Source organism: Idiotropiscis lumnitzeri, chromosome 7, assembly GCF_059441095.1.
Source record: "Idiotropiscis lumnitzeri isolate Australia: NSW breed Sydney's pygmy pipehorse chromosome 7, RoL_Ilum_1.0, whole genome shotgun sequence".
Classification (NCBI taxonomy): Eukaryota; Metazoa; Chordata; class Actinopteri; order Syngnathiformes; family Syngnathidae; genus Idiotropiscis; species Idiotropiscis lumnitzeri.
In genome coordinates, this window is record NC_142397.1 from 19,169,204 (window position 1) to 19,189,660 (window position 20,457).

At 41.6% G+C, this 20,457-nt stretch overlaps 3 protein-coding genes across 7 annotated transcripts in view; 1 reads left to right on the forward strand and 2 right to left on the reverse strand.

The window, feature by feature from the left end:
• Positions 1-2,524, reverse strand: part of sorl1 (sortilin-related receptor, L(DLR class) A repeats containing) — a 71,483-nt gene extending 68,959 nt beyond the window's left edge. The window contains exon 1 of the mRNA XM_088300401.1: positions 2,161-2,524. Within this exon, the coding sequence (XP_088156527.1) occupies positions 2,161-2,481 (321 nt within the window). The 5' untranslated portion in view covers positions 2,482-2,524. The remainder of the gene's footprint in view (positions 1-2,160) is intronic.
• A 3,103-nt stretch (positions 2,525-5,627) lies between these two features.
• On the forward strand, positions 5,628-8,433 carry tex12 (testis expressed 12). Of its 5 annotated transcripts, none has more exons than XM_088301196.1 (5): positions 5,628-5,692; positions 6,129-6,189; positions 6,263-6,365; positions 6,722-6,773; positions 7,700-8,433. In XM_088301196.1, the coding sequence occupies exons 2-5, from the start codon at positions 6,133-6,135 to the stop codon at positions 7,836-7,838; spliced, it is 351 nt and encodes a 116-aa protein (XP_088157322.1). In that variant the 5' UTR covers positions 5,628-5,692; positions 6,129-6,132; the 3' UTR covers positions 7,839-8,433. The 5 variants fall into 5 exon arrangements, with proteins under 5 accessions (XP_088157322.1, XP_088157318.1, XP_088157319.1 ...); XM_088301192.1 differs by lacking the exon at positions 5,628-5,692 and adding an exon at positions 5,700-6,011; XM_088301193.1 differs by lacking the exon at positions 5,628-5,692 and adding an exon at positions 5,700-5,895.
• A 1,735-nt stretch (positions 8,434-10,168) lies between these two features.
• Positions 10,169-14,654, reverse strand: bco2b (beta-carotene oxygenase 2b). Its single transcript, XM_088300523.1, has 12 exons — positions 14,555-14,654; positions 14,270-14,468; positions 13,973-14,184; positions 13,706-13,821; positions 12,886-12,988; positions 12,386-12,514; positions 11,947-12,107; positions 11,703-11,870; positions 11,446-11,583; positions 11,018-11,200; positions 10,734-10,844; positions 10,169-10,285 (listed from the first exon to the last, which is right to left on the reverse strand). The coding sequence occupies exons 1-12, from the start codon at positions 14,589-14,591 to the stop codon at positions 10,169-10,171; spliced, it is 1,674 nt and encodes a 557-aa protein (XP_088156649.1). The 5' UTR covers positions 14,592-14,654.
• Positions 14,655-20,457: the final 5,803 nt, after the last annotated feature.

Here is a 20,457-nt window from a genome sequence, read left to right on the forward strand (position 1 = left end):
ATATATATATATATATGTTGATATATATATATGTTGATATATATATATATATATATATATATATATATATATATATATGTTGATATATATATATATATATGTTGATATATATATATATATATGTTGATATATATATGTTGATATATATATATATATATGTTGATATATATATATGTTGATATATATATATATATATATATGTTGATATATATATATATATATACATATATATATATATATATTAGGGGTGCGAAAAAAATCAATATTGCAATAAATAGTTGCTAACTCTGTCGCAATAAATAATCGATAGCCTGGCGGCAATATCGATATTTCAAAGCAACGCACATAATGGATTTACCTCATCATCACGTCCGTATTTAATCTCTCCTATCCTGTCTGTGGGGGCGCTAATGCCGCAAACGGTTCGAAAATTGCCGGGATCAGCGGCCGGTGAAGAGTGTGAAGAATTTACAATTGAAAAAGAACGAATGCAAGAATGGCGGAAAACCCAGAAAAACAAATCAAGTTTCAAGAGTTTCCACTCGAAAGTGTGGAGACACTTCGCTTTTTACGAGACCGGTGACGGGAGAACACTGGATAAAGAGTATGCAATCTGCAAGAACTGCTTTGCAAAGGTAAACATCAACACTACGAATCTGCAAAGCCACCTCGTTCGCTATCACGGTTACTACTCGCAGGTGATAAAAAAAGGCGAACCAAGACAGCCGACAATCACTACTGCTTTTAAAGCAAAGTTTCCCTTTGGTGTGCTCTTACGTCTGAGCATGTTGTTCAGTTAGTGTTCCTCAAGAAGAATATGCCTTGATGTTTCCACTGGGCGGGTTAACGTAAAGTACTTTTAATGACAGTTGCTACTGACATTTCAGGTTCAGAAAGCAGTGCAGTGTCTTGGTTTACATAAAACATGTTATTAATGTTTGTGCACTTTAATTCGTCCAGCCGTAGCTACAGTGTTAAGACTCAGCGGCAGTGAGGTACTTTGCAAATGCACCTTTCTTTGTACTTTGTACACGTATTGGCATTAAAAAAAAAATTTGATGTTTTAATTTTTATGGCCATTTTTTACTTTTTTCAGTCACATATCTCGTGATATATTGTTGAAGAGATTTCTAATGATATATTGAATATCATAGACATTGTGTATTGTGATATTATTGTTATCGTGGGCCACATATCGTCACAGTATCGAATCGTGAGTTACCCGTATCGTCCCACCCCTAATATATATATATATATATATATATATATATATATATATATATATATGATTAATTGCAATTATTCATGGGAGTGTTTAAATTTGCAGCCGGAAATGTGCCAAAATGTCAAAAGGTTCAGGGGGGCTGAATACTTTCACAAGCCACTGTAGCTTTTACCTGTCCACCTTTATATGTTTAAAAGGTTGGCATGATGATGTACAGTAAACGTAATCAAATTGTGCAGCCTTGACAATCATAGTTTAACTACAATTCACCAATATGTGTGAACATTGTGATTTGTTGATGGAATTGAAATACAGATAGTCAGGGAAGGAAGGAAGGAATTCATTAACAGAATTGTCTGTTACATATGTCTCAAAATGCCATATGGTATGGTTTAGCATTCTTTTTTAGTGTAAATCTGTCAAGTAAAGTGACAGTCAACCTTTAAACAAATTCTAAGCAAACATATGTGTTCCATATGCACCAGTATTACTTTGTGAAAGTCATGCAATCAAATAAGCACGAGCATCATTCGAAAGCATTGTTGATGGCAACTGATTATGAACTGCTTTTGACGGAAAATCCCCGATTTGTTGCAAAGGTGGCTTTGGAGCTAGCTTGCTATCAAAAAAATAGTGGCGAGGTAAAGCAGGTTAGGAGTTGACAGCCATTTGAGCACGGTAACGTTGCAAAATCACCAAGAATGGAGCGTCTTCGGTTGTGATCTTAAGTGTGTCGTTTTGCGCCCTTTTCAACTCAGGAAGCATTAGAGCTACTTAGGAATTCGATGCATAGAGTCACATCATTTCTTAAATGGTCTGACTTGTGTGGGCTTGAGTGCTTTTATTAGAGCGTGCCAACTAAGAATAATTATTGAAGGTGGTGTTCGTTTTTAAAGGGGTTACTCTTAAAGCGCTAGTGGGATGCATCCCAGTACCTGGCCGTACACCTTCGGCATGGTTTCTTCACTAGTACTCCGGCGGTTTCGCTTTAGCGGAAGGGCGCCGTTGTCCGACCCGTCTTCAGCAGCACTAATAGCGGCCAATCGTAGAGATGAATCCGCGTTGCGCCCTCCATCTGCGTCTGGTAAATCCTTATTTGCGTCTACTGTAAAATATCCTTTTTGTTGCGGCGGTAGGAAGCGCTCCCCATTGTGAAGATGAAGTGTTGACGAATGTATTCCTGCAAGCCATAAGATAATGATGTAAAGCGAACACCGAAGAGGACACAGCATCCCGTCTGCTTGTGGTAACGCCATGTTTGTGTATGTATAGCTTTCAGGTTAGGTAAGCGCCAGTCAAGAGCTCCTTCTACAGGCAGCGATTGGCCCGGTGCTGCATTCAGGAGCTGTGGGGATTTTGATCCACCCTACCTTCTTCAGAATAGCTAGAGGCCGACCTTGTTAATGCACTGCGCTTTTATTTAATTGTTGCTCTTTTTCAGTGTCTTGGGAGTATGCTACATGATCAATGGTCAAACCTCTCACATTTTTCTGCTTCATTCACACTTGTGTGGGAAATAATCCACTTCAGTGATCCCCTCTACAATTAAGATGATACATTTTTAGGTGGTCTTTTCGTGTCACTTATAGCGTGTTTAGTCAACAGAAAAATCACCCTTGGTATAAAATAAAGAGCGAACTCAACCCATTTAAAATAAGACAATGGACAGTTAAATGTGAGTAATCCGTTAACTGAAATTGGCCTTGCAGAGCAACTGCGTTAGTTCCGTCAATGTCAAGCACTTCTGTGAACTGGATCATTATCTGGGTTTTAAAATTTCATTACATGGTTATCAAAGAAGAGTACATTTTAAAACAGTATTTTTTTGTTTTGTAATGTTTAGTTTAAAGAATTTGCAGTACAAAAGTTACTCACAGAATGTCTTCTGCTATTTTTGTGTTAATAAAAATACTATGTCTCTGACATTCTTGGTGAAAATACACTGGAGAGAATTACAACACAATTATTATCCACTTAGATTACTTTTGTGTAAAAGGCAGCACTTGGGTGTTGTCACTGAGTTTCAAAAAGCACAGAGAGTGAGGAGCCACCTTTAAGACAGAATTGTTCACTCTTGGGGGAGGTACTTCATCACCAACTCACTACATTTTTGTCGGGTATCATGCAGATTTGTGTGGGGCATGTTGCAAACAAATGACCCGATTGAATCTCCCTTGCACTCTGTGCCCCTACCTTGACAACTTTAGCGAATAATCAAGTATGTGCCGGTCGGTTATCAGATGCGAACGCTAAAAATGTTGTGAGTGAATGGCTAATCTATGCTAACACTGTAGCTCTGCTTGACATAGTAGTGGTACTCTGTCATCAGGAGGTTGAACTCGGGCCAATATTTGACAATGGCCGATCTTGACCAAGACAAGCTGCCAATCATGGGGGAAGAACTCGTGGAGAGAATGTAAATTAGCTGCCCTGTTACATCACAAGCCGGTGAAATTCAGAGCTACAGTCGTCCGTCGCTTTTTTGCAATTCGGCTATTGTGGCTTCACCCTATTGGCAGTTTTCAATTGTGACCTTGGCCCAATACTTAAATAATGTATTTGTGGGTTTTCTGGCTATTTTACTTGCAAGTTGGGCCTGTCAAAAAAAAGTTTTGTTTTTTTTAAGGATATTTTGCTTTACAAAAAGCAAGGCCATAAACATTAGAGCTCTACACCGCCCCAAAAAACGCTTCGCTCATCGAGGGTGCGTTCAGAAATACGCTCAGTGTAGTGGTTTACTCAGTTCGGAAACTCAGAGCGGTTATTCAGAGTGCCGCAAAAAAAAACAAAAAAAAAAACAAGGAAAGTAAACAGTTGAAGCCTGATCTTCTGTGTTTGGAATTGAATGTAGGCAGCAAACAAGGACGGCGAAACATTTGCTTAATAACTATGTTCAAGTTTTAGTTTTTAGTTTAAAATGTCTCACATTAACCACAATCCCGCGTTGAATTGGAGTCAGATGTACAATCCTGGTGGGCTAATGCGACTTTTGGTGCTGTAAATCTTTGCGGAAATCGAAAGCTACTTGCCATGACTAACGTTCTAAGTGGAAGGTGGAGAACTACTCACGCCAGAAGTAGAAGAACGGTAGTCATGGCAACTACCTTAAGGGTTCCAAAAACAAGTATTTACTGTTCTGGCATTTATCTTTCATTTTGGCCTTTAACAGTTAGATTCAATCAGTGTAACATGTTCAGAAGGGTGGGAACCATGTGTTGGGGCGCTTATAATGACCATATTAGAGGCAAGCATACAAAAAAATCCTCTATGGAAAGTAACCTGGAACGTATCCCCCGCAGAAAGTGGGGGACATTATACTCATAAACGTTTTATTATTTTCAGGAATTGGATCACGATTTACTTACTGTACTTGTGTAGCTACACAATAAACTGGTCTGGAAGTGTTTATCACTTTGGGTTGGTTTGATCTTTTTTTGATTTTATCAGACCAGGGAGTTGCTTTTGAAATGTGTTATCCACTCATCACTATGGTTTTCATATCTATCTGTTTTCAAATGATCAGGTATTGCTGTTTAAGCGTTAAATGTCTGATCTGGTTATAGTAGTAATTGTGTTTTGCATGACCTTTAGTGCATTCTGTGCTGTGAGTCTGCAACCTCTCCCAGGAGACAATAAAACAGAATAGAAGCTATACACACATTGTTAAGAGATATCACCGTTGGGCTTGCCCAACCCTTTCCTGCTTGTTTATGAGAAGGTGAGATGACTGCAACTCCTCAGAGAGCTTCCATAGCAACTCATAGATTTTGCTCCTTTTGATTTTTACTCATTCCTCAAAGAATATGACAACTGATGGTGTGTTATGCATTTATTAATTTCAAGAAATGTTTTGTCAAAATTATTTTTTGTCAGTCCAGAGCTGTGTCGTAAATCTATACAGATTAAATTCGAACCTTAATTACGTTCATCCAGCCATCATCCTCATGATGGTCGCAGAAGGGCAGATCACATTGTAATGACTTGTACTAGATTGGCCCAAGGAAGTTCGTATTTTTGTGAAAACCAACTTGAATCACATTTTATTTCAAATGATGTGTAAAGGTGAAATGTTAGACTTGTCATTCCAGGTGCATTACGCAACAACCATTCAATTTCTCACTCAATGTTCATTTGTTCTTGACTATATACTCACACAACATAACGTTTCTTACAAAATGAAAAGTGAAAAGTCACCTTTGCGGCTACATCAAATTCTTCTTAATTCCATGAACACTAGGTGTTACATTATGCATTCATTATTCGCTGGTGAATTATGTACTCTAAATATTCTGATTCTCAGGAAACAGAATATATATATATTTATATATATATATATATATATATATATATATATATAGATAGATAGATAGATAGTTAGATAGATAGATAGAGTATGTGTCATTTTATTTCTCCTTGCATTTTCGAGGTCCTTTGAAGGCAACGTAGACGAGCGGATGCTCCCATTAAGTAAAATATATAACTTTTCTTTAAATTATTATTTTGGTTTTTTTTTATGGATAATGACGTACAAACTAGTAAGCTAACTTCTAGATGTTTTTCCCGTCTCTCGGGTAATATTAGTAGTTAATAGTTTCGACAAAAACTTCCGTACACGTTTTGTAAGCACGACAATTCGTTCTAAAGATATTAGCTCGAAGCAGGTAAGCTAGGTATGTATCAGTATACATTATCGTCATGTGTGACACACGCGTGTAGCTAAAATGACACGACAGTAGACAGTAGTATGACTGACTAACGATACACTGGATATCTCACGCAGTATAAAGTAAGTGGGGGTGAAGTCATTCATTGTTAAAAGTGATAGAATGAGCTTTAGCTTTCAGTCTCAAGTTGTGGTAGGCATGACGATTAAGTCTAAAACCACTACATTTGTAACTTCCAGAAACATGTCCCAAAAAGCAATAAAACACAGTACAGGACCAAAATATACGACATCCCAGGAGGTAAGTGGACCGGCTTCGTTGAATGGATGGAATAAAACTATTTAGAAAGTCGTTTTTCTTTCATTTTAATCAGATGGAACAAACGTGCGGAAATATAGTCAAATCATCACGAATAAAGAAGAAAAGTATTTCCAAAACAGCGACTGAAGTGAATTCATTTGAAGCTACAGCTGCAGGTACGCAATTTGTACAAACGACAGGATACCATAATTACATCATTTTCATCATGAAGTTGCAATGTTTGTACAATACAATTACGTGTAAGACCTTTTGATAATAGTTTGACCTTAATATGAAGTTGGTCAAACTGTTGATACGAAAAATACCGCTATCGAGAATTTTACCATATTTGTTATTTGGGAAATCGAGCCAGGATGATGGCATACTACAACAAACAATTGCAAGATAAGAGCTCTTTTTTTTTGTCATCTGGGTGACCAACAAAATGATGAATTGCAACCAAAGACATGACACCTCGCCTACACATTCGCTTCGCTCTTCTATTGTGATTACATTGTCGTTCTTGTTGCAGGTGCAGGTCAAGATACGAGCATGCTTTTTTCAAAGTTTGCCCATATGTTAAGGTAGGTCACTTAAATAGCTATTTTAAATTTTATTACAGCTCTTGTTCAATTTCTTTACTATCCCTGGATTTATAATGTCAGTGTGCACTGTACATAAATATACATTTAATCTCGCCATTGAGAAACGGAGGCAACTCTATAAACAACCACTTCTTTAGGTTTCTGTAAGGCTAACCAGCCCTTTAAAGCATTTCATGTGAGCAAAGACGTTTTTTTCCAAGTGAATATACATTCAAACAACCACCCCCACTTCCCCATGGTGAGGGTTCCCAAAACCTTTGTTCTATGGCAGAGAGACGTTGCTATAGATCAGTGTTTCCCAACCTTCATTGAGCCTTGTCACGTATTGGATTATGAAAACTCTCAAGGCACACCGCCAAATACTGCGGTGTTCTAGACTAGTGTGTACACTAGCCGAATTTATGTGCAATCTGCATAAATCTGAACGTCTGTTCTGTGTAATTCACCGGCATAAGTGAAGTTAACACCATTTGTATCAATCATTTCAGAGCAATTAAGTGAAACTGGATAGTTTCCCATGGCACACCTGATCTGTCACAGTACATAAACATTGCTTGGGAATCGCTGCTATAGATCCCCGTCCATGTTCTACTACAGCACTGAACCTGTTCCGTTTATTTGAATCATAACTCGTTTTATTGCTTGTATGTGGAAAAGGGCTGGCAGCAAAACGAGATAACATAAAATAGAACAATGTCATTAATAACACTTGTTTTTTTTCTCCCTGGTTAATATCAAAATGGTGTGGCTCGTCCACACTGGTAGTAATCAGAAGGCCAACAATGCCTTTCTATTTAAAAAATAAATATCCAACCACACAATACAATTTTATTTCAACCATATAACATTTGCATTTTTGTTCTTATAATTTACCTAGCAATTTACTACAATTTTTTTTCCCCCAGTGAGAGCGCAGCAATGGATACTACTCAAAGAAAGGAGCTGGAGAGCCTTTTGCAAGAAGCTCAAAACCTTGAAGCCTTCCTAAAAGAGAAAAAGAATCACCTAAAGGAAACATTGGTTCAGATTTCTGATGGATTGTAAGATTAGTTTTGCTGTTGGGACTGTATACAGAGATGTTTTATTTAGCAGACAAATAAGATAACTTAATTCATTTTCTGTTCTCTTTGAAGTGTGTATAGCATCTTGATTCACTCCCGTAGTTCACGTGGCAGTAAATGTTATATCATAATGTGGAATTTGTGTGACTATCTTTACTTTTTTATACGTTTACTATTTTGGATGTTTCATCTCAGAACGCTCTTGTTTAGTTTCACATGGTCAAATAATAGCAAATGGCTAACTGCGTTTGCACATGCGAGTGTGTTCTTTCACTGTCATTTGCAATAATAATACCATGACTGCTGTGATGGTAATATTAATTCTGTTGTGGCATATTTATGTTCGAAGTCAACTCATTTAATTTCAAACATTCACTCTTTGTGTTACGTTTTTGTCTTTGAGTTTCAATGTCAAATGTTAAAACTACCATCAGTCGTCAACGTTGATCCCAATGATATAACCACAAGGTGGAGACAAACTCTTTGTTACAAAATGTTGACAAGACGTTTCCTGTAGTTTCTGTTAATGAACCCGCCTGCTATTCGGCGAAACCCCAGAATAAACACAGGATCCTATACTTTGGCAATGCAATGATTTGTTTATTTAGAAAATAAGTACATGGTACAGGTTTACAAACAAGAATTTATCTAGAAGCAGATTTTGAAATAGATATTTAAATAAATAAATATTAGTAATACTTAGTAAATACTAAATACTGTAAGACAGTATTCCGAACAACCATTTACTACTTAGACTAAAAAAAGTGTGTATGTATATATATATATATTATATATATATATATTACATATATATATATATTGGTTGCCAGCCAAGGGCTAGGGCCAATTCAGTTCCTTGGAATGTGGGAGGAAACCAGAGTACCTGGAGAAAAACATGCAAACTCTACATTAAAAAAAAAACGTTTAATGGAAAAAAAACTAGCCGCTGTGGTTGTCAGAATAATTTTGTAAAAAATTACAGCGGAGTGTAAAACACATTACAGAACAACCAGTACATTTTACAGTTTAAAACTGTAATCCATGTTAAATTTGTAAATTCAACATCAATCTTCAGTAAAATTAGCACAACTATTCCGTTGTTAAAGATTTTTTTCCTGTACAATTTACATGCAGCGGTTGCTTATTTTACATCTAATCCCATTCAATTTCAAAGAAAAATATCAGAAAGAAGGCATTATTAAACAGTAAAAGCCTGATTATATGACAGTATAATGCAGGGCACACAGACAAATCCACGCTCACACTAAAACCTAGAGTAACCAACCAACCTGCCATGCATGCTTTTAGAATGTGGGAACTAAACCATGCGGGGACGGGAAGAACATGCAAACTCCACACAGGAAGGCCTGAGGCAGAATCGATCCCAAGACCTTTGCACTGTGAGGCCATCGTGCTCACGAGTCGTCCACTGTACCACCTTGTGATATATTTTTTAGTATTAACAGCGATGTTTTGTTGTGAAATGCATACTATCATTAAATTCTTTGACGAACGGTAAATATAGACAAACTCTGACACAATGTCAAACAAAGATTTTCATCTGTAAAATATATTGTTAAAATTAAGCCACTTAAATAAAACTGACTGTAAATCACAAAAAAGTAGAAGATGGAAGATTGTATAAATGGACCGTGAAGCTCCTTTTTCTTCACCAATTATGTATCCACACTTTGGTGCTGCTTATTTGAAGCACACACGGTGGGTATAAACTAAAACTCATGACTAACGCACGTGCTAAGAATATAGTAAGTTATAACCTAACTTTTATATGATACAAATAGAGGGAAGTGATTAAAACAACAGCTGTCAATCTAGTGACAAAATGTAGGCTATATTTGACCATGACTAAAGTTCTACTAGCCGATAGGTCTCAGTTATAAACATGTTTATATTTATTCTCAACTTTTTCATGTGATCATAATTACAGAATTTAACTGGAAATCACAACACATGAATTTGTAAAATGGTATACAAGTTATTTCAGTTCTTTAAATCAAGCCATTTTGTAATTTTAACGGTATTGTATTGGTTCAAGTATTATAATTTTTTCATGTTTGTAATACAATGATATATCAATTTGAAATACGATCATATATCTAGCCATATTGCTGTAAAATATACTGTGATTCTTTGTTATTGTATTACACATTTTTTGTCATGATTTTAATGTTAATTTCGCAGCCATTTTTTACGACATGCTAAACAGTCGTTGTCCACCAAGCCGCCTAGCTCTCTCTCTCTCTCTCTCTCAAGATAGATAGATAGGATGAAATATGATGAACCATCAAATGGCTATGCTGTGGCATTGAATGTTCCATGGAAGCCGTACGGTATATTAACTGGCACCTCAGCTCTGCCCAGCTCCTCGAATGTCTTGGCATCCAAAGCCAAGAGGAATGTACACTTTTCCTGAAAACGATAAACAAGTAAAGGTAATGATTTAAAAAAAAAAGTAACTGTTGTGACAGCATGTGCATCTCAAAAGTTTTATATGAACCTGTTTATTTTATTAAATTTGGATATTTGCTTTGGAGTAATAAGTGTAGACTGTTTTATTTCTTGCACCATATGGACGATATACTCATATACATGTAAACTCTATTTGAGCACTTGACGATATTGCTACAGATGTGTACAATCTCAATTTTGGTTGAAGGTGTTCACTCTGAGAAAGTTCAAGAGGATATAAAAAACAATATTTGTAAAATATGTAGGTGTTTTGGAAAAGAGCTCTTCACTTGTAAAAATAAAAGATATGCACTAACTATACGTTACTTTTCAAGTACTTTTAAGTTAGTTTGGTACTAAATGATTATGTGCTGTTTTTCTGAATTGAATTGAATTATTTTACTACAACCTTATGTGGAGTGATGACCACAGACAAAATAACGCCATCATCCTCCTCAGTGGCATCTGGGGAGGGTATGAAGACAGGTTCTGAGGGATATAGACCAGGTTGTTCCCAGACCTTTGCAGAAAAAGTAGAAAAGCATGAAACGGTAAAAACAATAAGCATGAATTGAATTGCTGATTGTTACAGATGACAGCTGATTGTTCTTGTGGGCTCAAATTGCAATTTTCATTTTGCCACGACAATGACACTGAAAAACGGGAAGTTATTTTCATTGAAATTTCACCCACCTTCATGTGTTTGCCCTGAATGTCCATCTTGATCAGTGTGTCCCCTACAAGGTGTCTGAAGCCGCAGCCATAGAAGTAGCGGTAGGGCCGGGTGTTGTACTTGCCATAGTTGATCTGAGGAAACTCGAGACCACCGTATTCATGAAGGTCTTCCCGATGGAGATCCTCATGGGTACAGAATATCTGCAAAAACGTAAACAGTTATTTGATTAATGAAACTGAGGGAATAGTCTGAAATGCTGGAGCGTGATTTTTATTTTATTTTTTTTATCGTGTTAGATAACTGTGATGCCTGCGATTGGTTGGCAACCGGTTCAGAGTGTACCCAGACTTTCGCCCAATGAGAGCTGGGATAAACTCCAGCATGCCGGTGATCCTGGTGAGGATAAACAGTTCAAACAAAGTAAATAATCGAGAAAGGGCTCCACCTTTTTTTTGCCGATCCTTAACGAAGTAGCTGAGCTGTCGGACAAGCTGTTCAAGTTCTGGTGGAATGGTGTCTCGTCATCAACATTAAGCGGTAGAACAAAACGACGGGGAAAGACTCTACACAGTGTGTTATACACCTGTAAAAAAAAAATTAAAAATACACTGTAAGTCCCCATCCAGAAAAATAATTGGACTTAAACCAACCGTTGGCTTTTATCTTCTTTAGCCATGTATGATGCGTGTTTATCTTGCCTACCTCGTCAAGCTCTTCTCCAGACTTGCGAAGGTTTTGGATATTATAGTTGGAAATTGCCTGGCCATCATCTGATGCGCACATATCTATGATTAAATGACCGTCTTCCTCAAAGGCGTTGATTTGGTGGAAGGTCGTCAGTGGCTGAGCAAGGTACTTAAAGGAGCTCACCTGGAATTAAAAAGGAGGCACAGTGAGGCGCAGTATGTAGATTGAAAAGACTGAATTTCATTCAGTTCAATCTCACCTTCCCTGTTTTTTTGAGAATCAGATGGAAGATGGTTTTGAGTTTGGGGTCCCAGAAGAAGCTGTCGCTAATGCTCTTTCCTGTCAATTTGCCTGTTACAATCTTCAGCAGGTCCATCTTGATGGGCTGCTCAATGAATATCACGTAGTTCTCAGACATTGCTACAGTGGATGAGACAGATTGCATTTGATTTAATGATGTAATTGCTAACTTGCTGGCAACTCAGATTTTCTCTTGAGAAGGTAACAGCCACAACCACATCACTTTAATGGGAAATATTACTGTAGTTGTTGACAATCCATGGAAAAGCTCTTCAAAAATGAGGACAAAAAAAACAGTATGTAGAATATACTGCATATAGTAGTTTTCAACAAATAATGTTGGGTTGTGGCGTTTGGAAGTACGTTCGAGCACTGAACTTTGTAGATCTATTGCTTACCAAAACTGTGATAGTAGGAGGGTTTGGCACTGTCTGCTGAAGGAATAGAGCAAAGCATCTTGGCCCCCTCCAGGGTTTCTTCGCTGTTGTTTTTGGTTTGAGGCACTTGGATAATGTTGTAGAATGAGCCTGAAAGCACATAAACAAAAGGTTTCTAGCTTATTTTGCCAAACAAGTGGAGAAGCAAAACTATTTTTTTCAGTGGCGTAAACTGGGCTGTGTTCCACATGGGTTCTGAGGTCAATGGGACCCGACATTGCACAAGTGAATCGAGCACAGAAAAAAACAAGTAAGGAAGAAGTAAGCCAGGATAAGTCTTTTATTATATTTTATTATATTTGCTATATTATACCACCACCTCGTTGAGGTTTAATGAAGGAAGTAGCTTGGCAAACTTGTGCTTGATGTATCCCCCCCAACACAATACATTGCAGTGAATCAGTCTGAGAGGGCCCATATGTCATCGACGCCACAGATCTTTTTTTCCTGAAACACTCTACCTTTGGGAGAGTATGAATTCCCCATGTTGTATGTTGTTCCATCAAGATCGGTATGAGGGTGTGCGGTGGCGCCGTTAACAGCAATGAAATTGCTCCAGTTCACCTAAAACGATACAGATTCAAGAGAGACAAGGAGTTCATTTTTAAAAAGCTTTGTTCAACAAATTAAGAGTCTAGACTGGGAACCTCCTTCTCTCGATCTGCCCTATATTGATCAGTTATCATGAGATTACCATTTTGAACAAAACCAACAAAAGAGGCAATTTCAGCAGTGGTGGGCGGGCAAGACCTTCAAGGCCTTCTCTGCTGGATGAACATAATCAATAAATCATTATGATAAAAGTTAATTTCATTATATATATATATATATATATATATATATATATATATATATATATATATATCACAGTTTTTGGATGTTATAAGCAATGAATGTACAATGATTTCCAATGGAGAGTTTGTAATTGGTCCCTTTAGTGACTCTCACAGAATCATGGGGAGAGCAGAGGGTGGCATAGCCATATCCCTCATTAAAAGTAGGCATTTATCAAGTTGTCACTTATTTCCTAATTTCTCCACAATGAAGATATAAAAAAAAAATATATATGATAACTAATTTCAGTTATGGCCGCCGCCTAAGATGGCTAAAAACGGGTGGATTTTACTTCTTAAGTCATATTCTGCAATCACAATATTTGTCAGAATGCCATGTTTCGACTAGTGGGCCTTCATAGAATATATTCTTGGAAAGAAAATTTTGGGGTATGACTCCCCCTTTAAGTTTCCATTCATCCATCAATTGTAAAATTAAACTCATTACCTTTTTGGTTGTCTCCAGCGTCTCGGGGTTTATTTTGTGCATCATGTTCGTTTCAGTGCTTACATAGTAGTCACCTTTGTAGGTCACAACACTCACGTTGGCATTATCTGTGGGTTCTAGAGGAGATATAAAAATCTTCAAAATTACAACACAGAAAAAGCTAAGTTGAGTTTATTGTTGGTGGTTTGTGTGATTAAAGTCTTTACTTTGGCTATCAAACTGTGAAATTCAACCAGCTTTGGTTCTGCCCTTAGACAAAGTACTCACTTGGTAATTCAAATCTTGAGAGGAAGCGTTGGAAAAAGTTTTTACAAGGGTCTGGCACACTGACTGTTCCAAATTCGGAAACAGCAATGCGGTTATTTTCATTGTTGGCCTGGTAACTGTCACTGGAGAGGAAGCGGCTTTTATAAGTCACTTGTCCCTTGAATATTTTGAACTGGTGAAGTAAAGCCATGCCATCAAACCAGTGGTTAAACCTGAGGCAGAAGACAGTTAAAGCCTTGGGACGTGATGCCGTCAATGCCTGCATTGGATTGGATTTTCTCAAGGCGTTTTACTTACTTCTGGTTTCCAATTTCAAACTTCCCCGGGCCATTCCTCAAGAAACTGCCGTTGATCCATTCAGGGAATTTGCCCGTGATGTTTGTTTGGATTGGATGTGGAGTATCCCCCACTGTGCACACAATCTTGTCTATGCAAGGCAAACCATGCACATCTGTGAAATGATTGATGTTCTTCTTTGATCTGTGCTTCTTAAGTGCTAGAGGAAAGCATTAAAAACATATAAAGACACAATGAATATCTTGTCAATTTGTCCATGTGTTCCCAGGAAATAATGTGCTTTACCTGTCTTGTTGTTCTGCTGGTGTTGAGTGGTATTCATGGCTGCAGTTTGGGATCTGGTCACAGAGTCGGAACCCTGCACGCTTCTCCTGTGGGGCACTTTCTGCAAGACTGGTGTTCAATTTTATATAGTGCAGTCCCTAGAGGATTGTGACGTCCTCCAAGACAGATAAGTGATTATATAAGGCGCAACGAACCAAGTTGAAAGCAGATTACAGAAAATATACAAAGTGTCTTATCCTCTTGTTTAATAAATTGATTGGTCACGCAGGAAAGTGTTAGAATAACTTTGGATAAATTCTGCTTGACTTTTCAACAAAAGTGAATTTCTGATTTGCTGTATTCTTATCTCATTTTGTTTTTTTCAGAAAGAATTGTAGGATCAGAATATTTTTTTCAAGGTGTGCACACAGTGCAGAGCTCAACCAAGGCAAAGAGGTCACTCTTCTTATACCACAACTCAGATGATGAATCAACATGCCCATAACTCAGAATCACATTTGCCACTATCTCACATTCAAAAGAGCAGAGGAGCAGTGATTGGCAAAGGGTCTTAACTAACCTAGTCAATGTGTTTCCATATTATGACTTAGTTTATGTTTTGTTTATACATTTTGAACACATTTAGATCAAGTTGAACATGTGATCACTGAAATAGACGCAAAAAAATTGCATACCCTGCAGCTTTCACACTGTCCAATTTCGACTGAAGACTCTTGGAACACAATTGAGCCATTTGGAAATGTGCAAGTCATCGTGTGCCAGAGCAGACATTCACAATTTAATTACTTTAGTTCAACCAAAGGGAATGTGAAACAGATTCATTTGTACATCCACTTTTAGGCAAATAAAGAACTGCTGTGTCATTCGAGATCATCAGACACACACGAAAACAAATATATTTACTATTTTAACTATTATTGTTCTAAGGTAATGGATGGATGGATGGTCATATAAAGTATGTGATGTGAATTTTAATGCTATATTATTCTGTTTGGATACATTTGGAACTTGATCCCAATTCCACTTCTCATTTCAAGGCAAGAAACAAAAGCGCCGAAACTCCTCTGAACAGATAAATGCAATGAATTTGCCTGCTGCATTAGTGACTAAGTACAATCAATCAGGTCAAACATTGTCACAAACCAGCAGAATGACAAAATGATGCAGCTCTGAAAATCACCCAGGAATATTTTAATTACAATGAAATTTTGATACAGTAGATCAAAAAACCATTTGGTTCACCATTTGAAAGCACCAACTATGTCTTGACTCAATACCATATGACTTCTTCAAAACTATTGTGATCTCTGTTCTAACTGAATGACAGCAAATAATCAATGGCTCACTTTCAAGTTTTCTTAATCCCTGAAAGTAGCCACTGCCAAGCCCCTTCTAAAAAAAAGAGAGAACCCTGCATGTGTCCTTGTCCGTAAATTATAGACCCATCCAAACTTAACAGCTGTCATGACCCGTGCCGGTCACGCCTGTTTTGTTATTGTTTTTCCCAGCTGAGCAGGGGCGTCTCCTCCGGCGACCGACTCCGCCCGCGTCATCACGAGCGGGAAACCAGCCCACCGGCGCCGCACCTGACATTCATTCACTGACTAATTACACACACTACTTAAGCCACCTACACTGACTCCCCGGCGTCGGATAATTTTTCCTGCATTGCTCACGTTCATGACTCTGGTATTGATTGTTCTCACGTTCATGCATTTTTGCTCTTGCAATCTCTTTATTGCACGGTCTATTTTCGTTCCTCGTTTTTCCCCATTGGTTTTCCCTCTTGCCCTTTTGGCAAGCTATTTACGTTAATCGTTTTTCCTTTTCCTTGCCGGTGCAAGCGTTTTTCGTTCCATCGTTCACCTCCTCCCTGGTGTGAGCTTTTCTCCACCGGCGCCTTGTGTTTTCTCCTGATTTATCGACGGGTGTAATATTAAGATAACTAGAGTTGCCTTGATTGTTGATTGGACTGCCACTATTTTTGTATTAATAAATACTCATTGTTAAACCGATTTTCCTGTGTCCACGTTTGGAGAGTCCTGCCACCTTCTTCCCAGCGTTTCGCTGGCAAGACCTGACAGAATTATCCGACCATGGACTCTGCGGACGCAGAGAAAATCTTTAAAGCTCTGGCCAGCCAAGGGCGCATGGTAGGACAGCAAGAGGCTGAGCTCGCGAACCTTCGCGACGCGGTCGGACTGCTTGCTCACCGATTTGAGGGCTTCGACGCCCGATTAACTAGTTTCTGTTCGCACGCCGGGGCGGCCGCCAACCCAACCGCCTCGGCGCCTGGAACCCTCCCGTCTGGACCTTCGGTTCGCGAACCCAGCCTTCCCCATCCGAACCGCTACGGGGGGAACCGGGCCTCTGTGGCCCATTTATCCATCACTGCCGGTTGATCTTCGACCAACAGCCCATGACTTATGCCCATGAAAGTTCTAAGGTCGCATTTATGATGAGTCTCTTGACTGGCCAAGCGAGTGCTTGGGCCATGGCCGTGAGCAATGCCCGCCCGGACCTCCGGTCCTCCTTTTCCGCTTTCCTGGCGGAATTTCAGCGCGTTTTCTATCACCCCACTCGGGGAAAAGAGGCTGGGGGGGAACTGTTGCACTGTACCCAAGGAAGCCGCTCGGTGGCAGACTATTCCATCGCCTTCCGCATCCGAGCAGCGGAGAGCGGGTTCGGCGATTGCGCCTTACGAACAGTTTTTCGAAGGGGACTAAACTCCGCCCTCAAGGACGAGCTGGCGGTGCGCGAGGACGCGGCGTCATTGGAGGAACTCATCAGCCTGGCTATCCGCCTGTACAACCGTCAGCGCGAGCGACGGCGCGAGAGAGTAGCAGAGCAGCGTCGCATCGAGCCAGTGTACCCACGAGTCGGAGAGTCACCGCCCGTCGACGAACCCATGCAGCTGGGGGCCAACCGCCTGGATTCGACGGAGCGTCAGGGGCGGCTCACATCGGGGGCATGCTTCTACTCCGGTCTACAAGGTCACCGGGTGTCTGCCTGCCCGGCCCGACCACGACGCCGGGGACCACCCTCTTCCCACGGTGAACTCTGTGAGTCTGCGACCATCCCCGTCACACATTCTCGAGACGGCGAAGGGAGCTCCAGTCGCGACAACCCAGGAGAGCCCAGCCGAGACTCCAGAGACGTTAAGAGACTGGTGGTCGAAGGGGAGGTAACGGGACCCGGGGAGAGCATCCGCGTTCGGGCGCTAATTGACTCGGGTTCCGATGATTGTTTCATTGACTCTGGCTTAGTGGAAAGGCTAGGATGCTCGGTTACGGAACTCGGCAAGTCCGAGAGGGTTTGCGACCTCGACGGACGTCTCTTGGCCGCTATTAGACGGGTAACGCAACCCCTAACCCTCAAGATTTCGGGTAATCATATGGAGACCCGTTCATTTTTTGTCATGCCGTCCCGGGCGGCGCTGATCGTGCTCGGTTTGCCCTGGCTACAAGCCCACAATCCGGTCATTGATTGGGGAAGGCTTTCCATTCAAAATTGGAGCCCCTTTTGTTATGCTCACTGCCTTCGCTCGGCAGAAGAGGGCCTCTGGGTTCGGGCCGCTCCCGCGGAGATCATCACTCTAGACAACGTTCCCGAGGTTTACCATGATTTACGGGCGTTTTTTAGTAAAGATAGCGCCAAGTCCTTACCTCCGCATCGCCCATACGATTGTGCTATTGATCTGATCCCAAACGCCACACTCCCGTCAGCGCGCCTGTACAAGGTGTCCCAGCCTGAGCAGGTCGCCATGAGGGACTACATTACAGAGTCCTTGGCCGGCGGGTTAATACGACCATCCACGTCCCCGGTAGGGGCGGGGTTTTTCTTCGTGGAGAAAAAAGATAAGAAGTTACGGTCCTGTGTGGATTACAAGGGTCTAAACGAGATTACGATTAAAAATCGGTACCCGCTCCCGCTGCTGGACTCCGCATTCGCTCCATTGCAATCCGCCACGATTTTTTCCAAGCTAGATCTATGTAGCGCTTACCACCTGGTTAGTATCCGCGAGGGGGACGAGTGGAAGACCGCGTTTAAGACCCCGTTGGGTCACTTCGAATACCTGGTCATGCCATTCGACTTGTCCAACGCTCCCGCCGTCTTTCAGGCCCTGATGAAGGATGTTCTGAGGGACATGCTGAACATCTGTTGCTTTGTCTACTTAGACGATATCCTGATTTTCTCGCGTTCCGCGGCGGACCACCAACACGTTCAAGCTATCCTGCAGCGGTTACTCGAGAACGGGCTGTATGTTAAAGCAGAAAAGTGCGAGTTCCACCTAAAGTCCGTCCCATTTTTAGGCTTCATTGTAGAAGAAGGGCAGCTCAAGGCCGATCCGGCCAAGACTCGCGCCGTGGTGGACTGGCCTTCACCGTCCAATCGCAAACAGTTGCAAAGATTTCTTGGCTTTGCAAATTTCTACCGCAGGTTCATTAAGAATTACAGCCGCCAGGCTCTTCCCCTCACTCGTCTCACGTCAACCAAGACCAGGTTTTTTTGGGATAGCCGGGCCGAGGCGGCCTTTAAGGGTTTAAAAGAAGCTTTCACCTACCCCCCAGTCTTGCATCATCCTAACCCCGACTTTCCTTTCATTGTAGAAGTGGACGCCTCTGATTCAGGAGTGGGGGCCGTCCTATCCCAGCGTTCTCCGGACGACCTGAAACTCCACCCCTGCGCTTTCTTCTCCCGCCGACTCAGCCCAGCAGAATCCAACTATGACGTGGGGAACCGAGAACTGCTGGCGGTGGTATTGGCCCTGCAGGAGTGGAGGCACTGGCTGGAGGGGGCCGCGGAACCTTTCACAGTTTACACGGACCATAAGAACTTATCTTACATCCGCTCTGTCAAGAGACTTAATCCCCGCCAAGCGCGCTGGTCCCTCCTATTAAGTCGCTACAACTACACCCTCACGTACCGCCCGGGGGCCAAGAACACTAAGCCTGACGCCCTATCGCGCATCCACGACCCGGCCGAGGAAGATGGGGGCCCTGACAGCGTGGTGCCGGTCCAGCGCCTGGTGGGATCCCTGCAATGGGAGGTGGAGCGACTGATTCGGGAAGCACAGGACGAGGCCGACAACCCGCCCGGATGCCCAGAGGGCCGGTTATATGTGCCGGTCCAACACCGAGCGGAGGTGCTAAAGTGGGGGCACTCCTCCAGGGTGGCTTGACATCCTGGTACCCGACGGACCCTCGGACTCATCGGACAACCTTTCTGGTGGCCGGCCATGGGGAGGGACGTCACAGACTATGTCCAGGCTTGTCCCGCCTGTGCTGCAAGCAAGGCGTTGCATCAGCCTCCGGCGGGCCTGCTTCACCCCCTGCCCGTTCCCTCCCGACCCTGGTCCCACATAGCCCTAGATTTCGTCACAGGCCTACCTGCCTCCAGGGGGAACACAGTCGTCCTGACCATTGTGGACCGCTTTTCCAAGTCCGCCCATTTCATTGCCTTGCCGAAACTCCCGTCCGCCCTGGAGACCGCCAATCTACTCGTCAACCACGTCTTCAAGCTTCATGGAATTCCTGCAGACCTGGTGTCCGACCGGGGTCCCCAATTCATATCCCGGGTCTGGAAACGTTTTTGCCAGTCCCTAGGGGCCACGTCAAGCCTTTCTTCCGGCTATCATCCCCAGTCGAACGGGCAGTCGGAGCGCACCAATCAAGACCTGGAAGCGGCCCTCCGGTGCGTCTGCCTCGACCGCCCGTCTTCCTGGGACGACCATCTCCCCTGGATCGAATACGCCCACAACACCTTGGTCTCTGCAGCCACGGGGCGCTCCCCGTTCATGATCGCTTACGGCTACCAGCCCCCGCTGTTCCCAACTCAGGCGGGGGCAGAAGAGGTTCCTTCCATCCAGCACCACCTAAAGAGGGCACACCGCGTCTGGAGGG

What these genes read in the sequence shown, in the direction of transcription:
- tex12 (XM_088301191.1), top strand. Translation starts at nt 6,052, where the DNA reads ATGAGCTTTAGCTTTCAGTCTCAAGTTGTGGTAGGCATGACGATTAAG. An exon ending in ATTTGAAGCTACAGCTGCAG is followed by an intron (nt 6,366 to 6,721) that starts GTACGCAATTTG and finishes TTCTTGTTGCAG; the next exon opens with GTGCAGGTCAAGATACGAGC. An exon ending in AAGTTTGCCCATATGTTAAG is followed by an intron (nt 6,774 to 7,699) that starts GTAGGTCACTTA and finishes TTTTTCCCCCAG; the next exon opens with TGAGAGCGCAGCAATGGATA.
- bco2b (XM_088300523.1), bottom strand. Translation starts at nt 14,591, where the DNA reads ATGAATACCACTCAACACCAGCAGAACAACAAGACAG. An exon ending in TTCTCAAAAAAACAGGGAAG is followed by an intron (nt 11,871 to 11,946) that starts GTGAGATTGAAC and finishes TTTTAATTCCAG; the next exon opens with GTGAGCTCCTTTAAGTACCT. An exon ending in TGGTCATCACTCCACATAAG is followed by an intron (nt 10,286 to 10,733) that starts GTTGTAGTAAAA and finishes TATCGTTTTCAG; the next exon opens with GAAAAGTGTACATTCCTCTT.